This window comes from Molothrus aeneus, chromosome 8, assembly GCF_037042795.1.
Source record: "Molothrus aeneus isolate 106 chromosome 8, BPBGC_Maene_1.0, whole genome shotgun sequence".
Taxonomy (NCBI): domain Eukaryota; kingdom Metazoa; phylum Chordata; class Aves; order Passeriformes; family Icteridae; genus Molothrus; species Molothrus aeneus.
In genome coordinates, this window is record NC_089653.1 from 25,859,717 (window position 1) to 25,878,112 (window position 18,396).

Genomic DNA, 18,396 nt, shown 5'->3' on the forward strand with positions numbered 1-18,396 from the left:
CAAGAAAAACTGCAGTTTACTTGCATACTCTGGGTCTACAGGGAGGTTTCATTTCATTCTTCCCTTCCTTCCTCTGAAGTACCAGATGCTACACAGGATTAGAGAGCAGTTTGAACTAGAATGCAAAAATATAGCCTTAAGAAACATTTGCATTGCCTTAAAAGTCCTCTTGGAATCAGACATCCAGATTTTGGTCCTCATTTGAACCAGCTATTTTTTCCTCCACCGCAGCAGTGTTAAGGAGATTGACTGAAAGTCAGCAAAGTTGTCTTACATATAATGCCCCTGGGACAAAAGACCAAGGACCCATTGACTATCTTCAGGTTTTAGTGAGCAGAACAGAAGCACACCTTCAGCCTTGTCTGGAAGTGCCCAGTTTTGATCTCTGTATCTTATACTAGAGGAAAAAACAGCCCACTCTTCATATTGTGGGAATCAGTTTTTGTAGAAACATTTCCTCTGACTTTTCAGATCAAATCTTCACCTAGAAATTCTTCCCCACCATGCCAAAATATAAGCAATGAATATTATTGCCAAAGGAAGCAACAGATGAATAAAAATAGCCTTATTTTTAACTTATCCCTTAAAAGGCATAAGGACCCTGAAGTTGTCCCACTGGAGTTATGCTTTACCACCACTGTGTAAATAGAGATTTTTTTGGTTTATGAAGCCCAAACCATCCATATTCATGTCAAACACATAGAGTTCCTGTCAAAAAGGCTTTAAACAGACACAAAGCAGAATGTAGGTTACTCTTACACCAATAGCTCTTGATATGGTGATATAAAAAATGTCATAGCAACCAGTCCTGCAATGAGGTGGATTTTTCTTGAGTCCTATCAACAACTCAAATCACGTCTTGGTATTCAGGCCAGAGCAAGGAACCGGCCCCAGGGACTGCCAGCATCCTCCTCTTCAAGCTGGTAAGTTCCTAAGTTGTCTTGTAAGAGGAGAAAAAAAATTAAGTTAAAAAAAAAACAGGAGGAATTTTGACTGCAAATGTTCTTTTCACAGGTGTTAAGCAGTACATCAAAGTTGGAGCATTATGTTCAGGATCCACCCTTTGAGAGGGCAAGTTCTCCACTCCAAGGGGTTGCTGGGATGGGATTTGGCTCCAGGTACAACATGCTTCCTGGCTGTCAGACTTCCTAGCACCCTTAAAGACTCACGGGCTGTGCTGTGACCTTCCCAACATAGCAGCCTGTAGCAGGAGAGACACCCCTAGAGCCAGCTACACTCCTGCAGCCCACCAGAGCTCTTGAGGGACCAGCACCAGAGAACTCTCCACCTGGAGGGTCATGACCTTTAGGGACATTTCAGGAGAACTAGAAATGTTTGGGCTGCATACAACTCATGCAGCACAGCATGGCCATGATGAGGCCTCAGACAGAGAAGCCCAGGTGTTCTCCAGCCACAGAGCATCCCATAGCAAGGCACGGTGTTATGGCTCCCACCATGTCTTCAAAAAGCACTCTGGGACTCCATTGCTCCAGCAGCCAGGCAAAGCAGTTTTTCCCACATTGTGCTTCCCTGTGTTTCCTCCCCAGTCTGTCCTTCACACTGCAATCAGCCTTCAGACACCCCTCATCTCCTTGAAACTCAGATTCCCATCTCTTCACATGCACACCATGTACTCCTCGTACTCTGCTGGGGACAAGGAGAAAAGAGGAAGAGGTCCTATCCCCCTTCAGGAAATGCTAATTAGATTATTCCAACCTGCTCCCTTCAAAATGTACTGTTATGGACCAATAAATTGCAAACCCAGAGGTGACATTCCCCAAATAAACGATTACTTAAGGATTAGTCACGCAGCTGTACGAAGGCACATGGCTGGCTTTGCAGGAAGGATTATTGGAGCACACATGAATACAGATGACTCAAGCAGCCAGGACAGGGACCCATCTTCCACTTCAGCTGGGTATAAATCTTCAGGTCTGTCCAACCTGTATTTGGCATCTCCTAGGCACACCTACAACACTGCAGCTGGTAATTATGAAAGAAAGGGAATCCTTCACAAAAAGAAAGAGTGACAAACTGAAAAAAGTGTTTGGCTTCCTGAAAAGACCTTGATCAATGCACTTAAAATTCTTCCCCCTCCAACTGGCAGTTTCTGAAGGACAGTGGAAAGACAAGAAGGTTCTGAGGCATTTTCAGTAGCAGAATTCATAGGGGTACCCAGGGAGCTCTTGGAGCAGCCTGAGCACACGGGCCTCGGGCTGCACAGCAAACTCCTCTCCAAAGGGCCATTCTCAGAGAGAGCTGAAGCTGGGGACTTTCTGTTCTCCTTCAAAACCAGGAGCTGCACTTCCTCTAAGAAAAACTATTCTTTACAAGTGCATAATTCATATTTTAGCCTTGATGGGGTGAAAAGAAATGCTACAGCTGACTTCACTAAAGCTTTCACATCAACCCCATTATCTGTTACATTAATAATTGCAGCTTTTAGCATAGTGAAGCCCAGCAGTTTCTTAGGATGCAGCAGATGCCCTTTGATTGCTCTGCTTTTTTTCCTATTGCTAATTTAGGATAATGGTTGGACTTGATGATCTTAGAGATCTTTTCCAGCCTTAATGATTCTATGACTCCATTCATTACTTCCAGGACATCGATGGGACATTTCTTCCTTTTTTTTTGGAGGGAGAGGACAGGGACAGGTATGACACTGGCTAAGGCAGCAGCATAGCAGAGGCAAATGTTGTTCTCCAAGCAAAGACACCTGCACCCTGCATCCATCTAAACCCATAATCACTCCCTACTTGTCTTAGGGCCCACAAAATCATGAATAAGACTCTACAGAACAAGCTTAGTAGCAAAAGGCCTTACTTTTATCAAGACTACTTTACCTTCATAATTTCAAACACTTTGTCAACAAAAACTGCTGAAAAAAACAGCAGTTAACCTGGAAAACTTGATTATTCGCTGTTTCCTTTCCACCTCATCTGTTTTTCCTTCGTCCGCAGGTCTTTCCCACGTCAGCTCGCTCCCGCAGGGCACGGGTGATGTGTCCCCGGCCGGCAGCTCCCCATGGCCGGTCCGAGGGGTCCCTCTGCCGATGGAAGCGGCGGCGGCGGCTGGAGCAGAGCGGGGGATGTCCCTGCGCCTCCCTGCCCGGAGCTGCCCGGGATGCACTGGCTCCCGGAGAGCCCCGGGTACCACTCACCCTGCCCGGGATGTGCTGGCTCCGGAGAGCCCCGGGTACCACTCACCCTGCCCGGGATGCACTGGCTCCGGAGAGCCCCGGGTACCACTCACCCTGCCCGGGATGCACTGGCTCCGGAGAGCCCCGGGTACCACTCACCCTGCCCGGGATATGCTGGCTCTGAACAGCCTGGGTACCACTCACCCTGCCCGGGATGCACTGGCTCCCGGAGAGCCCCGGGTACCACTCACCCTGCCCGGGATGTGCTGGCTCCGGAGAGCCCCGGGTACCACTCACCCTGCCCGGGATGCACTGGCTCCCCCGGTCCAGCCCAGCAACACTGGACTCAATTTTCTACTTTTGGTTTTGTGCTTGTTTTCTGTACTAGAAGAGCAGCGAGGTGTGCAGAGAAGGGTCTAGAGTGCTCATCATACAAGGAACAGCTGAGGCAGCTGGGATGCTAAGCCTGGAGAAAAGGAGGCTCAGGGGAGACCTTGCTGGTTTCTACAATTCCCTGAAGGAGGGTGTAGCCAGAAGAAGGTCAGCCTCTTCTCCCAGGTAACAAGAGTGGCAGGGTGAGAGGAAACAGCCTCAGGTTGCACCAGGAGAGATTTAAACTGGATATTAGGAAAAATTTCCTGCCCAAAGGGTGGTCAGGCATCGGAATAGGAGCCCAGGGAAGTGGTGGAGTCAGCATCCCTGGAGGTGTTGGAAAGAAGTGCAGATGTGGTGATTAGGGATGTGCTTTAGTGGTGGTCTTGGCAGTGACAGGTAAATGGTTGGACTCAATGATCTTAGAGGTTTTCTCCAACCTAAAAAGTTTTATGATTCTATGATTTTCAGGTGTGATTTTCATCCCTGGATCTGATCCCATGGTTGTGCTCAGCCCACTGGGGCAGGCAGCAAAGTACCAGGACAGTGCAGATACTCCCAGGGCCATAGGATTACTTGCTCCTACAGTAGTGCAGGTGGCAGTGTGGCCCCACAGCATCCTCTCCTCCACCTCAGAGCAGGAGGGGATCAGCAGGTCACAACCCAAACACAAAACATGGCACTGCCTGCACTCAGGTTTTCAGGCTGCCAAATAATCTGAACTTTCATGAATGGAAAACACTATTCCTCCCCAGCCTTAGGGAAATGAATCTATAAGTCCTCCCCTCAACAGGGACACAGACACAAATTCCAAATTCCCACATAGGAAGAGAAGGCAGAATGGGGAAAGGATGAATGATCTTAGTGCAGCAGGCAGAGGATGGACCAACAGCCATTTTCATGAGTTCAGCAGCTCATACCCAACAAATTGTCTTCAAATACTTTTCTCACAAATCATCTACAGCACATTCCCACTGATGTAGTCCAAATAATGAAATCTTATTTAGAACACTATTTACATCCTAAGTGCCCCAAATCACTGTATTGAAGATATGGATGATTCACCACCTCTAATGACCTGTCAAACCTGGGGCAAGGAGGTCAGAACCAAGGAGGTTTTTCTAAACTCCCCTGGGCTAGAGAAAACCGTAGCAATTCTACTAAGTGGAAAATAATTTGATGCTGGTCCCAATCCTTCTTTCACAGTCATTTAGCCAGGTGCAAATCTGTCAGTAGCAGTGGCAATGCACTACTTTAACACAGGTATAATTTAGCAGAGGGTCATGTCTGCTTTTTTCCCTGAAGAGCCTTTAGTAAAAGCAATCTGTCAGACCTTCCTATTCAGGTCATTTCCAAGTCATGTTCTGCAATACAGTTCATAGAGAATAACGTAGAGTGTTTTCACTTTAAAGTGCGATGATAAAAGAATACCTGGTAGCCAGCAGGAAATTTTGAGGGATGAGAGGAGTCCTTCCAACTCCTCTGGGGGTCTGACATTACATACTCTTCAGACAAGTAAGGTATTAGGTTGCTTCATTCACACCCTTTGGTGGGAAGCAGTACTAAGTGCCAATCCAAGTCCCAAGTATTTCAGATTTCATTCCTGCTTTGCCATATTACCCATAACAGGTGTTTATCACCTGAGTAGCTCAGCTTTAATGGAAGAAAAAATGCCCTCATGTTTGCTGAATACAGATGTTTTGCAGCTGCACCTTTCCTAGGAGCAGTGTGCCAGATTTCTGCCAGTGCTATAAGGCAGCAGTAAGGTTTTCTATAAACCAGGGAGGATAGCAGCTCATAAAGCTCTGAAGCACCTCCTCTACAGACCACAGAAACTGCTGCTCCAGCAGTGACACACTCCAGAAAGGTCCCATCTTCAATGTCCCTGGTGGTGGCAGTGACCCCTCATTCTCGCCAACACCTGGGCTGGCTAAGAGCTGTCCTAGCCCCTCACGTGGGACTGGATGCTTTGCTCCATGATAACTCCTTTCAGGAGGTTCACAGCTAATGGGCAGGACTGGCCCTGTGACCGAGTCTGCTGCAGGGCACAGACATCTCTGCACACCAGCAGCTTCCTTTGCAAAGGCACTTACACATCCCTAAGCCATTTTTAGCCTAACAGAGAGGAGTTACAGGTGCCATCCTGAGAATGCTTTGCTCTGCTTATTACTTATCAGCAGAAGGTATTACTGCAGCCTTACAGTGCACTCATGCTTAGTGCTTCCTCTGCCTGGAAAAAGAGCACTAACAGGAAACTTTGTACTGCAATTTATTCCTATTTTACTTTCTTCTCATCAAAACTGCTCCTAGCCCAGCTTATAATGACAGTCATATTCCCCAGCAAGGCAATCCTCACTCCCTCAGAGATGCACTTCCTTCCACAGTGCTCACAGTTACTAATGAAACTCCACTTTCTTGGCACTTTGGAGGAGTGCCTGTGCCCCAGTGAAGGGAACTGACAAACACACTGCCTCTGATTCTGATGGGCTCAAATTAATCCACAGGTTGAGCCCCAGTTAGCTCCATCTGCAATGGACTCAAGCTCTTTGCCTGATTTGCAGAGGGCAAAAGCATTCAATAAGCTCCTTGAAAGAAGATTTGAAGATCCAAATGGGAAATCTGTATTATGGATTGATAACCAGGTTTCACACAACAATGTTTTAATTGCCTGTTGTCCCTTTTCACAACCCAGGCTGTGTAAGAAAAATAGGTTTGTTTCACAGGTAGTACCATGCCAAAGAAGCAGCAGTGAGTACTTGGCAGTTCAGAAGCTGTCTGGCAGCTCTGGTGCTACCAAGAAACTTTGAGGGAGTTCAACACGTTCTGCAAGTTCAGCACATTGCAGTGTATTGCACAAAGAAGCCATAAAGCTCTTTTCTGCATCCAACCCTGGGACAAGGATCCATTTGATCCATATTTCTTTGAGGCCCACCAAAACTTTCCCATTAGCTTGGATGAGGTTTGAGTTGCACCCAGAGACTATTTCCTAAAGAGTCACCTAGCTTCTGATAAGGTCCAGCATATGAGGATGTGAGGTATTTGTTCCTGCTTTGTGGATTTAAGATGTGTCTGTTGTATAAATAACAGGGACACCCACGCCTGTAATTTCAAACTGTCAGGAGTGGGAGGCCAGGGCTGGGAGGCAGGAGAGAGGTGGCTGGATGCATGTCTCCACCCAAAGGGCAGACAGAGCTCACCATCCCCTGTCCCTGCCCACCAGCCAATGAAGCTCTATTTTGGCACCTAGGTAAAGGTCAAACTTTCCAAAATCACACCCTACTGTGGCTCTTGAAGGATGATTTCCCCACACATATGAAGGAAGAGAATATGCCCAAAACAAAATTAGGATATAGACATGTGAAGTGTGAAGCTGAAGGCTTATGGATCCTTTATGATGTCTCAAACTCCATTAACAAGTTGATTTCTTTTCCAGAAGGGTTCAATCCTGTTCCATACTTAGGGAAAGGGTGGGAGTTCACAGTATTTAACTTCAGGCTTCCTTGAAAAGCCCCTCTCTTTTCCCCTGACAGGAAGAAAGGGCAGGCAAGATCTCCCACTTCTCTAGCACAGGTGGATAAATTAGTGCCCAGGTGTCTAAAAGTGTAATTATCACAGATTTAGTGAGCTTTAGGACTTCAAAGTGTTAAATTTAATTCTGCCTAATTTTGGTAGACCGTGTGTGTGCAGGGATATACCCATCCTGTCCAGAAAAAACAAAGCCAAGAGCACATCAGGACAACCCAGCCTTAGCACACCCATGGCAGGCAAAATTAGTGGGTGGTGCACAATATTAATTCAGCTCCTTACCCATATGCACCAGGATGCTGCCTTTAATTAAATTAGCATAAGCTATCTCTTTGACATTCTGATTTAATATTATAGACTCAAGGTTTTATCCCAGTAATTGCATAAAATGTGAATGCATCCCAGGGTCATTTTTTCATGTTTCTCTATACGTTTGCTGTTTTTATTTTCTTAATGACCCAGTTTGTCTCTGCCAGCTGGAACGTGTGTGTTACAGACCAAGCCAAGGTTTGGCCTTCAGAAGAGGAAGGCAAATCACTACAGTGGTTCCTTTACTGCAGCCAGGGTGGAGGGGGTCCCCAATGGGATGGAGGAGACTTATGGCTGCCACCTTCCCAAAAGTCATCCTGAGCCTGAGGAAGAAGCAGTAACTGAGACCAGTTTGTGCTGGGCTTGAATCCACTGCTGCCCCATTCACCAGGGCAGAGCTCCCATAGGTCCCTTGACCATTCTCCTGCAAATTATGAGGGCTGTGGAAAGACTCCTCTTCTTGGGCTGGTTCCTCTCTTTTCAGAGCACTTTGGCACTGTTGAGTCCTGTGAAAATGTCACAGATAGCTGAGAGTCATGCTCAATATGCAATATACACAGCAGGGCTGGGTCACTCTGCCTTCCTGCCCCAAGGAGATCCCCTACACTCTGTTTGGGTAGGATTCCTTTCAGGCCCCTTGTGCATGAAGCCTCTGGACCACAGTGTCCCACCTAGCCAGGCTTATGTCCAGATCACTGCCCAGCACCCTCCTGGATGGGTTTTTGCCAACCCAAACCCCATCCCGGACCACCCCCCTCGGTGTCAGCACTTTTCCTTCAGACTGTGTTCTCTCTCCCTGTGTGCAGGAGGTTTGCTCTGCGGTGGTGAACCCAGGGGAGCCAAGGAACTGAACTCTGGTTTGCAGCATGTGATCTGTTGCTTCCACAGAGCCTTCACATTTGCATGTTACTGAATTAATCACTTTAAATTAATGCTTGCTGGTTTTCTCATCTCAAGAAATGCACTGAATGCAAAACAGTGTCATCCTTACAGGGACTATTTCTAGCTCTACAGCAGATTAAAACTAAATTAGCTGATGTTTCAAAACTGGCAAAACCATGTATCTGCTGTACAATTTGTAATGCTGAAAGACTGTTATTAATGGTGGGATGGCATGTATTAAAAATTCTCTGTTTATGAAATGCACTTTTAAGTGCTTGGCTGTAGCAGCAGAACACTCCCTTGCTTTGTTCTTTAAAGGTAAAGGGAACCTGCTCTACTCAGAGTCATTACCAGGTAGGTTGTGAGTCTGCTGCTTACCTGATGCCATTGCATGTCTCCTTTTCATTCAGCAACTGGAATTTTTCTGAGTTTTTACAGTTTTTCCACCCCACATTGGGAACTCTTTTCCCCTGCTGCAGGTCCAACTGTGTCCCTGATGTTTCACCATACAAAGAATATCTGATCTGTGATTGAGTGATGTCCCTCTGCACACAGAGAACTGGATAAGTGGACCTGGAACACCTTCTAGACAGCCTTCTCTGTCCCAGTGTTTGTACTTTTCTCTTGCAGAAAACCTCCTACTTTTTCAGGAGCTTTCGCATTTATCCAGATCTTGCACAGCAGCCTGTGATCACACACGGTGCATGATTAATTTCCTATCTTCAGGCTCAAGGGAAAGATGGGTGTCCCAACTGTTGTTAAGATGGTTTGCACCACTCAGGAGGAAGAGCACAGGCAGGAGAGGATGGGTGAGCCCTGCCCTGGAGCTCAGCTTCCAGTCCAGAGCAGGAGTGGCAGGACATAGCAGGCCACATTGGTACAACTGGGAATGCTCTTGGACAAGGCTGTTCCCTGGGGACAGACCACATTTGGACAGTGCCAACACCCTTTCCTAGAGTGTTCAATTCACATTATCTCCACTCTTTGTTAAATGGGACAGACAGGCACTGTGCCACCCTCCCCAAGACAGCAGCAGAGAGCTCAGGGTGCTCAGCTGGTGATTAAAGTGAGATCCATGCAATTTTACAGCTATGCCTGGTAGGATTCAAGGTTTATTTCTACTGAGAGCTGATACTTAAAAGCAGCAATAATTTATGGTTGTCAGCCTTTACTGCCAGCTACCATTCCTGCTCTCCACCCTGGTGTCAGGGCCCACACTGCTCCCTCTTTAATACTGGCACCTCCCTGGTGCTCAGCTGGGGCTGCTTGCAGAATCCAGAGCTGGTAAGGAATTATAGCCATTGCTGCAGGAGCAGGAGAGAGCATGCAAAAAAGCTGTCTCTACTGATATTTCACAAAGAAAAATTGAGTCACACTAAGCCTCCTTGTAGCTATGCAGAACCTTTAATATAAAATGGGTTTGCAGCTTTTGGTGGAAAGACCCTGTGAGCAAAGGTGAGGGAGCTGGGTATCTCTCCATCAGGCTGCTCACTTTACCACAATGCTTTCAGAGGAGTTTTTGCAGGAGAGGCTGTATTCAGCCTGGCAACATAAGGGGCTAATTGCCCCAAAACAGCCACAGTCTCACCTGTTGCCTGCTGCCCAGGAAGAGGTTTGTGTTGTTGACTCTCTGCTTATTGTGGGGCAAACACAAGCTCACCCTTCATGGTGGTATGGAAAAACACAACTTTGCTCCTGTGGTAATAATAAAACCAGTGCTCTTTTCTTTAAAGAGTTCACTTGTGAAGAGGGGCTATTTTGTAAGCAATGGCCCAGACACCTGCCTCCCATCACCTCCACTCTGCAGCAGAAGCAAGGCAAACTGCAGGAGACATCTCCATCCCATCCCATCCCATCCCATCCCATCCCATCCCATCCCATCCCATCCCCTGCACTGCCAGCTGCACAGGTACCCACAGCCTTCAGCAGGGGAAATGCAGAGGCACCAATGCCCAGGGTTATTTGTGCTCCCAAGCAGAAACATTTGTCCTTAACCCAGGACAGTAACAGCACCTGCTGCCCCTGCCCCAGGTGGGAGCCCTTTCAGACTCCCTTGCCATAACCTGAGCAAGGGGTTGGACAGGACACAGCTCAGCAGTGGGCAGCAGAGGGGGGATGCACACAGGTCTGTGCTGGCTGCCCACAGACCCCACAGCACTCAGCATCAGCAGGGATGCCCAAACAAGCAAGGTGCAGCCAGCTGCTCACCTGGTAAGCTGCTCCCTGTGCAAACACAAGGTCATAGCCCCGATAGGATGAACCCACACTTGGCTGTCTCAGCTCATACTCCTCTTTCTCAGAAGCACTGCAATCATTCTAGCAGATTTTCAGCAAAATGTTTTACTTCAGGGGATTTTTTTATGCTTTTGTGTTTCTTGTCTGAAAAGTTCAAGTTCTTCAAAATTCAGCTCGCATAGGAGTTTAGGGCCAGTTTCATCAGGTTTATGTCAAAAAATATTTTCGCACTGTTTCAAAAAATGTCAGACTACCTTGTTCCAACAAAAAACATCTAACTATTATTTCTTCTACTGCTCTGAAAACTAATCCAATCTTTTCAGTTTAGTTAGAATAGCCAGTATTTACAAAACACCTCTATAATAATAAAAATTAAAATATTTGATGGATGTGACTCTTTCAGCTCAACAATTTTTCCATGGTTTATTGTAAACAAAATTTTTCATGATCTTATCATCTCATTCAAGAACAGGATAGACTTACAAAATATTTTCAAAAGGCAGAAAAAAGAAAGATTTTGTTTGTCCCTTGTTTTGACCAAGTCTAAAATTGCTGCACTGTTGAGTTCCCATAGGCATTTAGCCTCCTGAAGGGAGAAAGTGAATGCTAATTTCATGGTTGGCTTTACTTAATGAAATAAAAATATTCCTGCCCAAATATTGTGCAAATAAGGAGGAATTCTTCCCAGTCCCTTCCCTGATCAAGCTGCACTCAGAAACATGTGATCTGATTATCCTCATTTGAGCAAACTGAGTGTCAGGCTTTGTGCCCCAGCAGGAAGATGGGCTGTTAACAAGTCAGGTGTTTACAGCACAGATGTCAACAATTTGGAGTATTTAATCACAGCACATTTCAATTTGTCCTCAGCTCAGACAAATGAGCCGCCTGTGCCAAGGGTCATGGGTGTGTATGGAACTGGTCTAGGTCTAATATCATTATATACATCCTTGGTTTTGTACCCAAAAAAAAGGAAATAATCTCTAACCAACAAGTGCTGGATTAGCACATCCCCAGCCAAGGCCATCTCCTGTGTATCTGCTGAGGCTGAGCTCTGTGTGGGTTTAGAAAAGCTTTGGGTGGGGATGAGGAAGATTTGCTTTTTCTGACTAATGACATGGCATACATTTTGCTTGCAAAAGGCCTCTCAGATATGAAATTTCACAAATACTATGAAAAGGTCTTTTCTGAATGCCCAGAGACAGTGCACAAGCTAAAGCTATAGCACTGAGATGATAAAAGCACACCCTGAAGGAATGAATAATTGAAGCCCAGCCCTAAATATTAATAGAATACAAGGAGAAGAGGACACATTCCTCAACTTTGCACTTACCGAGCTGCCTGTTTGGATTGAAGCACAGATATTCTCACAACCACTCTAAGCCCCTTAAATCCCCTCCTGGAAGACCATGGTGCTCCAAGCTATTGCTACATTTGTCTGAAACTCCCCAGCTCATTTTGTATTCAGGCCTCAAGAGGAATGTGGTAGTGTTTGTTGGAAGATGTGTTTATGGGAAGATGTGTTCCAGAGGCAGATGGCAGCAAAGGACACTGTCTGCTCCCACAGAGGGGAGAGCAGCATTTGTGCAGGAGAGGGGATGCACAGAGGGCCAGCTGGCTGTGAGTGGGGACTTCCTCCAGCTCCAGAGATGCCCAGCCAGGAAAGCCTGACAGGATGCTGGGGTGGCAGGGGGATGCCAAAGGGACACAGCAGGCACCCTTCAGCTGGGTCATGTTTGGAAGATGTTTACAACATGCTGGCCCCAGCCTTGTTCCTAAACAGGATCAGCCCAATGCAGATTGGTGAGTGGCAGTCACAGGCTCTGAGAGCTGCAAGGAAGGGCTCACAGTCAAGCACACACGTGGGAGGCCATCCACCTTCAGGCCCTGTGAGCAAAATCCTGCCCTGACACCAGGAACCAGAGCGAGCCACAGGGACACACAAAATGGACAGAAATGGATTTTTTTAAATTCAAATGCCATGTGAGAATGGAGGTTGTGCACATGGTGTCTCGTGAGAGCAGAGCAACACTTCTTCAGCAGCCCATGGCAGTGGGCAGCCCTGATGAACCAATTCCCCTGCAACCTTCACAAGCCAGTAAAATACAAGCAATTTAAATTAATTTTTTAAAAAATGCATTTCTCTCTGTCTGCTGCTATGTCTTAGTTTGATGTCTGCTGGCACTAAAATAGCCTTAAGTATCTTCTGGCTGTAAATCAGAGCCATTTTAGGCATCAGAGCAGCCACACTCTGACCACCTCACACAAGACTGGAGGGGGAACTCCCATCCCTGTGGCTTAAATCAGGGGGAAACTCCTGAAAGGTTTGATACAGTGATGGGACAGGGAGCTGGCAGGATAGCTTGGGACAGCCAGGGAACAGGCAGGATAGCTTGGGACAGCCAGGGAACTGGAAGGATAACTTGGCACACCCAGATGTCCAGGTTGCATGTGCCAAACCAGCACACCCCACTGTCAGCATGGAGCTACCCAGGGCTGCCAGCCCCCTCCTCCTCCTGCAGCAACTCAGAGGAACCCTAAGAAACAGGAGGGGGTTTATGGGGTCAGACAGCATTTTTCTGCTTCTTTACCATGTGGATTCCCATCAGACAGACATCACTGCTGCCTCGTGGAAGCAAACACATCCACGGGCATCCGCCACTTCCCAAATTTAGAACAATTTTTAACAAGCTGGAAGCAACAAAATAAACAACACTTGATCTGCAAGCTCCCTGCTCTTGACAGCGTCCCCAGAGGTGGTGGAAAGCCGAGGAGATATAGCTCCTTGCTTTAATTGGTACATTAAAATTCTTCCAGGCCACTACACAACTGTTAATAGGCAACTTAATTAAGCACTAACACAGTTCATATTTCTACCCTCCAGAGGTTCTTGTTTAATTTTTTTTTCTTATTACATCCAAAGCCATGGGGAGTTTTGTCCTAATCATGTAAAACAAGCTGAGGGCAGTGACACCATGCAAGTTATTTAACTCCTGATCTCCAGACACCACTGCCAGATGTCCAGGCCTGCAGTTTCTTCTCCAAAAACAAGCCAGAGGACTCCAGGAACAAGGTGTGAATTGCTACAAGTCAACAAAAATTAATGTCAACAATCCTTAGCACCAGAAGCCAAGTGACCCCACTGAGTGCCAAAAGGAAATGGTGTTGGGCAAAGACAGGGCCTCTGCAGTCATCAAGTGACAACAAGCAGGTGGGGGTTTTGTCCATTGCCTGAATGACCACACAGCCTTATTCAGCATGCCATGAATATCTTCCAAAATGCTCCATGCTGTCCTCTGCCTCAGGCCACCCAAAGGAGACTCCTGAGGAGCAGAAGTGGCAAAGGATCTCCAGATCCCCAGGAGAGCTTTGATATTTGGCTGCTCCCACCACCTGGCTCTCACTGTCCCCTGCTGAAGGAAGCACAGGAACAAGCACCAACCCCACAACACCCCCAGCCCTTCAGTGCTTCTGGGCAATCATTTTCCTGTGTGCAGCCAGCACATCAGGCTGGTTTGATGGATTTGCTGAGGAGGCCCTCAGTGACTGTGTTCTCAAAAGTTTTCTTCTTTCTTCCACTGTAAATCAAAACTTGCTCCAACAGCTGTTGTGGGAAGTGACCATTTAATACTCACACAAACAATAGTGGGGGTTTGATTACAGGTCAGTTACAAGCCATTTAAGTTAAAAACAACTGATTTTTACTGCTACCAAGCACACCTAAGGTAATACACACAGATGGAGGAAGAAGGGGTGACTGGAGAAGCCAAGCAGTCACCTGCCTATGGAGGCAAGGAGCACAAGTACCTGGTGATGAATGAATGATCCCTCTGCTCAAAGAGAAATGGTTTATTTGCCTCAAAAGCCTTGCACACCAACAATGTGTGCATCATGATTCATGATGGAACTGTGGAGCTGAGGTGGGTTTTCCTTCATTGGCAAATAAGGTCTGTCTCCTGCTGTAACATTTTTAGTCCAAGGGAACAAAGAATTCCAGAGCCCCTGAACACAGCAATAGTGTAGTTGGAAATTTCTAGCACAAGCACTAACAAACAGCTGGGAAGGGGACAGAGAGGCCAGTGCTCTGGTGGCATAAAGCAGGGTGGCCACACATGGACCTTGAGTATAGTTTGCATTTGCTGAGGTCCTGTCCCAAGGGTACAAACAGGATCATGTGGTGGTGGTGATGATGAGGTACAGCCACCAAGCTCCTGGGTTGGTGCAGGGATAGGACTGGATGGGCTGAACACACAAACACCCATGCAGGAGATGTTTTCTCGCAGCTCAGAAATGTGCTTTGCAGCATGATCTAAAGCTACAAGATGCCCACTAGGTTAAAAGTGCTGCAAAACAAAATGGTTTGAAAATAGAACATTGAGTATGTTGTTATTGAAAATGCCCCTTCCTTCCTTCCTTCCTGCTTTCCCACAACAACAACAAAAGCCGCTATAGACTTTTTTTTTAACCAGAATTAAATATTTTTTTTCATTTGAAGAATATAATTTTGTGGCTATTTCTGTGGATGGTTCATAAAAATATAAAACCTAAACCTGGCATTGGTTTCTATTCAATTTTATCCTTGCTCCTCTCTTCCTTAACTTCTTTCTTTGACCAGGAGAGGGGAAGGGAGAAACCACTCAGGGAAAGCAGGCACTAATGGAATAAATGAAAACCTGATAAAAGGAAGAGAATCCAAGTTTAATTTCCATTGGAAACCTAAAGCTCAGACAGGACAGGATACAAAAGGCAGTTGTGTTTTCAAGGAGTGAATAGGGAGAGAGATAAATGCCTCAGCTAGGAATGTGTGTCAGCAGCCCTGCCCTGTCACCGTGTGCCCCTGCTGAGGTGCCAAACCCGAGAAAGGGGCACAGATCTCCAAGCTGTGACCAAGAGTTGGTGTCAGATTCCTTGCAAGCCCACAGGGCTGTGTGGTGAGGGAGGATGGGCTGGGGAGTGAATGGGAGAGGGATCTGCTGAGACTCCAGGACTGGTGCCCCGAGGAGGACACAAGTATGGCTTGTCCTACCTCTGACCCTGTGCAGGAGGCTTTGGGATGGGAACGAGCCATGAATTTCTGTGATCTGTGTGGGAATGGCCCCAGGGTGGCATCTGGCTGCAAGGAGCATACTGAGTGGGGAAAAGGTCTAATAAGGCTATTCAAACCTAGAATATTCCTATTGGTATTGTGCTCCCCCTTCACACCAGTGTCCAAGCCAGCCACACTGGCTTTGGGCTACAGGGACAAAAGCATGCCTGGCCTCTGCGTTTCTCTCTTCGGTAGAAATCCTCCTCTTCCACCTTCCTGTGGAAACAGCTGCCCTTACATTTGAGCAGAGACCTTTCCCGGCTGGGTCATTGCCGGGAGATCCGGGATGCCGAATCACCTCGGGAACGCCCGGGTGAGCAGCGCATTCCCCACAGGCCTGCAGCGAGCAGCAGAGTCTGCCGGAGCCCCCAGCCCTGCCCTGCAGAGCAGCTCCAGGGACCGGGGGAGGCTGCAGCGCCGGGCTGCCGGGGCCCGAGCTCAGCCCCAGCGAACACGGGGATTTTCGGGGAAAGACCCGCCGTGCCACAGCACAGCCTGTGCGGAGATCCCTCCCTTGTCCTTTGACCCTGTAGCCACGGGTAACAGGCTCCTTCGGCAGAGAGGGTATTAAGGTGAGGCTTAATAGGCGTCTCATGAGGATGTGCTGCCACTTCCCGTTCTAACTGGCAGCAGATCCTGATGAGACACCTGGGAGAGGTTGAGGTGTGAGCAGGTCTTCCGCAGACACAGCTGAGCTGAAAGCTGCTGCTTCCAGCGGGTGGTGAGAAATCGCTTGATTATTTAAATACATGTACCTGTCTGCAGTGGCTGGGAGGTGATATTGACCTTTTAAAGCACTTGTTGCACCTCTGCTTTATCACCTCCTTGGAGAAAAACGGCTGGGGGCAGGGGGGAAGAGGGAAAGAAAACTATGTACACAAACATTTCCATTTGCTCAGAAAATTCCTTTGAAAGATCAGGAATTCGTTTTGCTGTTCCCGATTGCTCCTTTATTATCTGATACTGATCAAAACTGCAGTTTTGATCGAACACTTGCAGCGAGCGCGGCAGTGCCTGAAGAACCGCTCAGCCCGCACTGCCTCGCTCGGCCACCAGGTGTCGCTGCCCCCGCCGCGGAGTTCGTCCTCTGTCCATTGTGGGCACGTTTATTTATTTTAACTTACTAATTGCTTTGTGTCCAGGAAGAGCTGCAATTCCATGATACTGCCCACGCATCCTGCACTGCCACGGGCTATACAAGCACTCAGTAAGACATAACAATAGACAGAAGTACTGGCCCAGGCACTCTGCACACACAAACCTCTGCCGAGCGTCTCCATATCCTTCCAGGACCTGTAAGAAATCAGAAATAACTGCTCCTGCCAGCTCTCTCCATAACCTCTGCCCAGCGCCTGGAACCAGGCAGTCCTAAACATATTTGTTCCCTGTCTGAGTTAGATGCACACATAAGGGTGGAAAGATGAGGTTCCTGTCCTTCTTCAAGCTGCCAAACCCAACACATACATCACTGACTGCAAGAGAAGACAGATGGAGCAAACAGTGGATTGGAATCTTTTATTCAGTAATCAGTCCTGCTGTGTGGGTAACATCTTAGCAACTGGAACCCAAGTATGCAAAAATACTGAGTTTTCACAGTGAAAAACCAGACAGTATAAAATATTCCAGTATTGCCTCTTAGAACCATTATTGAAATAAGACCTCTGTTTCAAAGGCAACGTGCTTATTTATTGTTTGTTTTCTATGCTTAACCCCTCCCCCCAAAACACTTATTCAGACAGTTACCCTCCTCAGCCCCGCGTTACCCGCACGTGCAGTGGGGCAAGAAACACTTCACAAAATCCCTTCCTGATTTCCAAATGCTCATTGAAGAACGTCCTCCCAGCGGTGCCAGGCTCCAGGAAGACGCAGGTGATGGGAACACGGAGCTGTCCTGGTGCTCCGCACGCCAGTGCTGGTGCTACTGCACCGGGGCCAGAGGCTCCGTCTCCCGGAGGAGCCAGCGCAGAGCCTCGTGCCGGCCTTGCCTCTCCAGCTCTGCTCCCACCACTTCCCTGCACTTCTGGTGGTACTCGTTCACCCAGTTCCGCTGCAGAAACGGAGGGGCAGGACATTCAGCATGAGCACAGAGGAGAGTTCGTGACCTTACAAGTTATGTACAGCCAAAAACATTTGTAGGCCCTTGTGCTCTTTGGGTCTGAGCTGTTAGGCTGGGCTGGGATCCTGTCCTGAAGAGACACATCTCTATTATGTGGAAGTGACTTGTACATTTGAGGGTAGGAACTGAAGGAATTCGTCCTGGGCTTTCAGAGGAGCCAAGGGTCAATTCAGCTGACAAGTAAAGTCTCTGCAAATCACTGCCTCCAGCAAGTCTGAATAGCTACCTTGGCACAGCTTAATAAATGGCTTTGCAAAATTGTGACTGGACAATGCACTCCTGAGGCACAAGCTGCTCTATTGATCTGAACAGGTCTAGGGCAGATCTTGGTACCCTTCACAGCCCTATTCAGCAAATGGAAATGCAAAAAGGACGATGTGCTGAGGTAAAATAAGGAGTATAGTAGAAAAACAGGATGAAATATGCCATAGAGAAGGTAGTGGGAGACTTAAACATGGAGAAGGTAATGGGAGACTTAAGTGGGAGACTTAGAGTATGAAGCTGTTCAGGAAACAAATGATGCTAAGCAGGCATCAGAGAAGGCTGCTCAGAGTTCATGTGTACTGAGCAAAGGGGTGTGCCTGAATGGGACTGGTGACAAGCAGATGCAGACAATGAGACAGGACAGTCATCACTGTTGTCCTTGGGGAGACAGCATGGTAAGACAGACAATTGCCAGAAGCAAATCAAGGCAGGAGTAGGAAAAGAGATGATAGCAGCAAGTATCATATTAAG

At 47.4% G+C, this 18,396-nt stretch overlaps 1 protein-coding gene across 2 annotated transcripts in view; it reads right to left on the bottom strand.

The window, feature by feature from the left end:
- Positions 1 to 17,045: 17,045 nt before the first annotated feature.
- The window catches only part of XPNPEP1 (X-prolyl aminopeptidase 1), a 30,883-nt gene continuing 29,532 nt past the window's right edge, over positions 17,046 to 18,396 (bottom strand). For both annotated transcript variants that reach the window (XM_066554783.1, XM_066554784.1), the window contains exon 21: positions 17,046 to 17,592. In XM_066554783.1, coding sequence (XP_066410880.1) covers positions 17,464 to 17,592 — 129 coding nt within the window. In that variant the 3' untranslated portion in view covers positions 17,046 to 17,463. The remainder of the gene's footprint in view (positions 17,593 to 18,396) is intronic.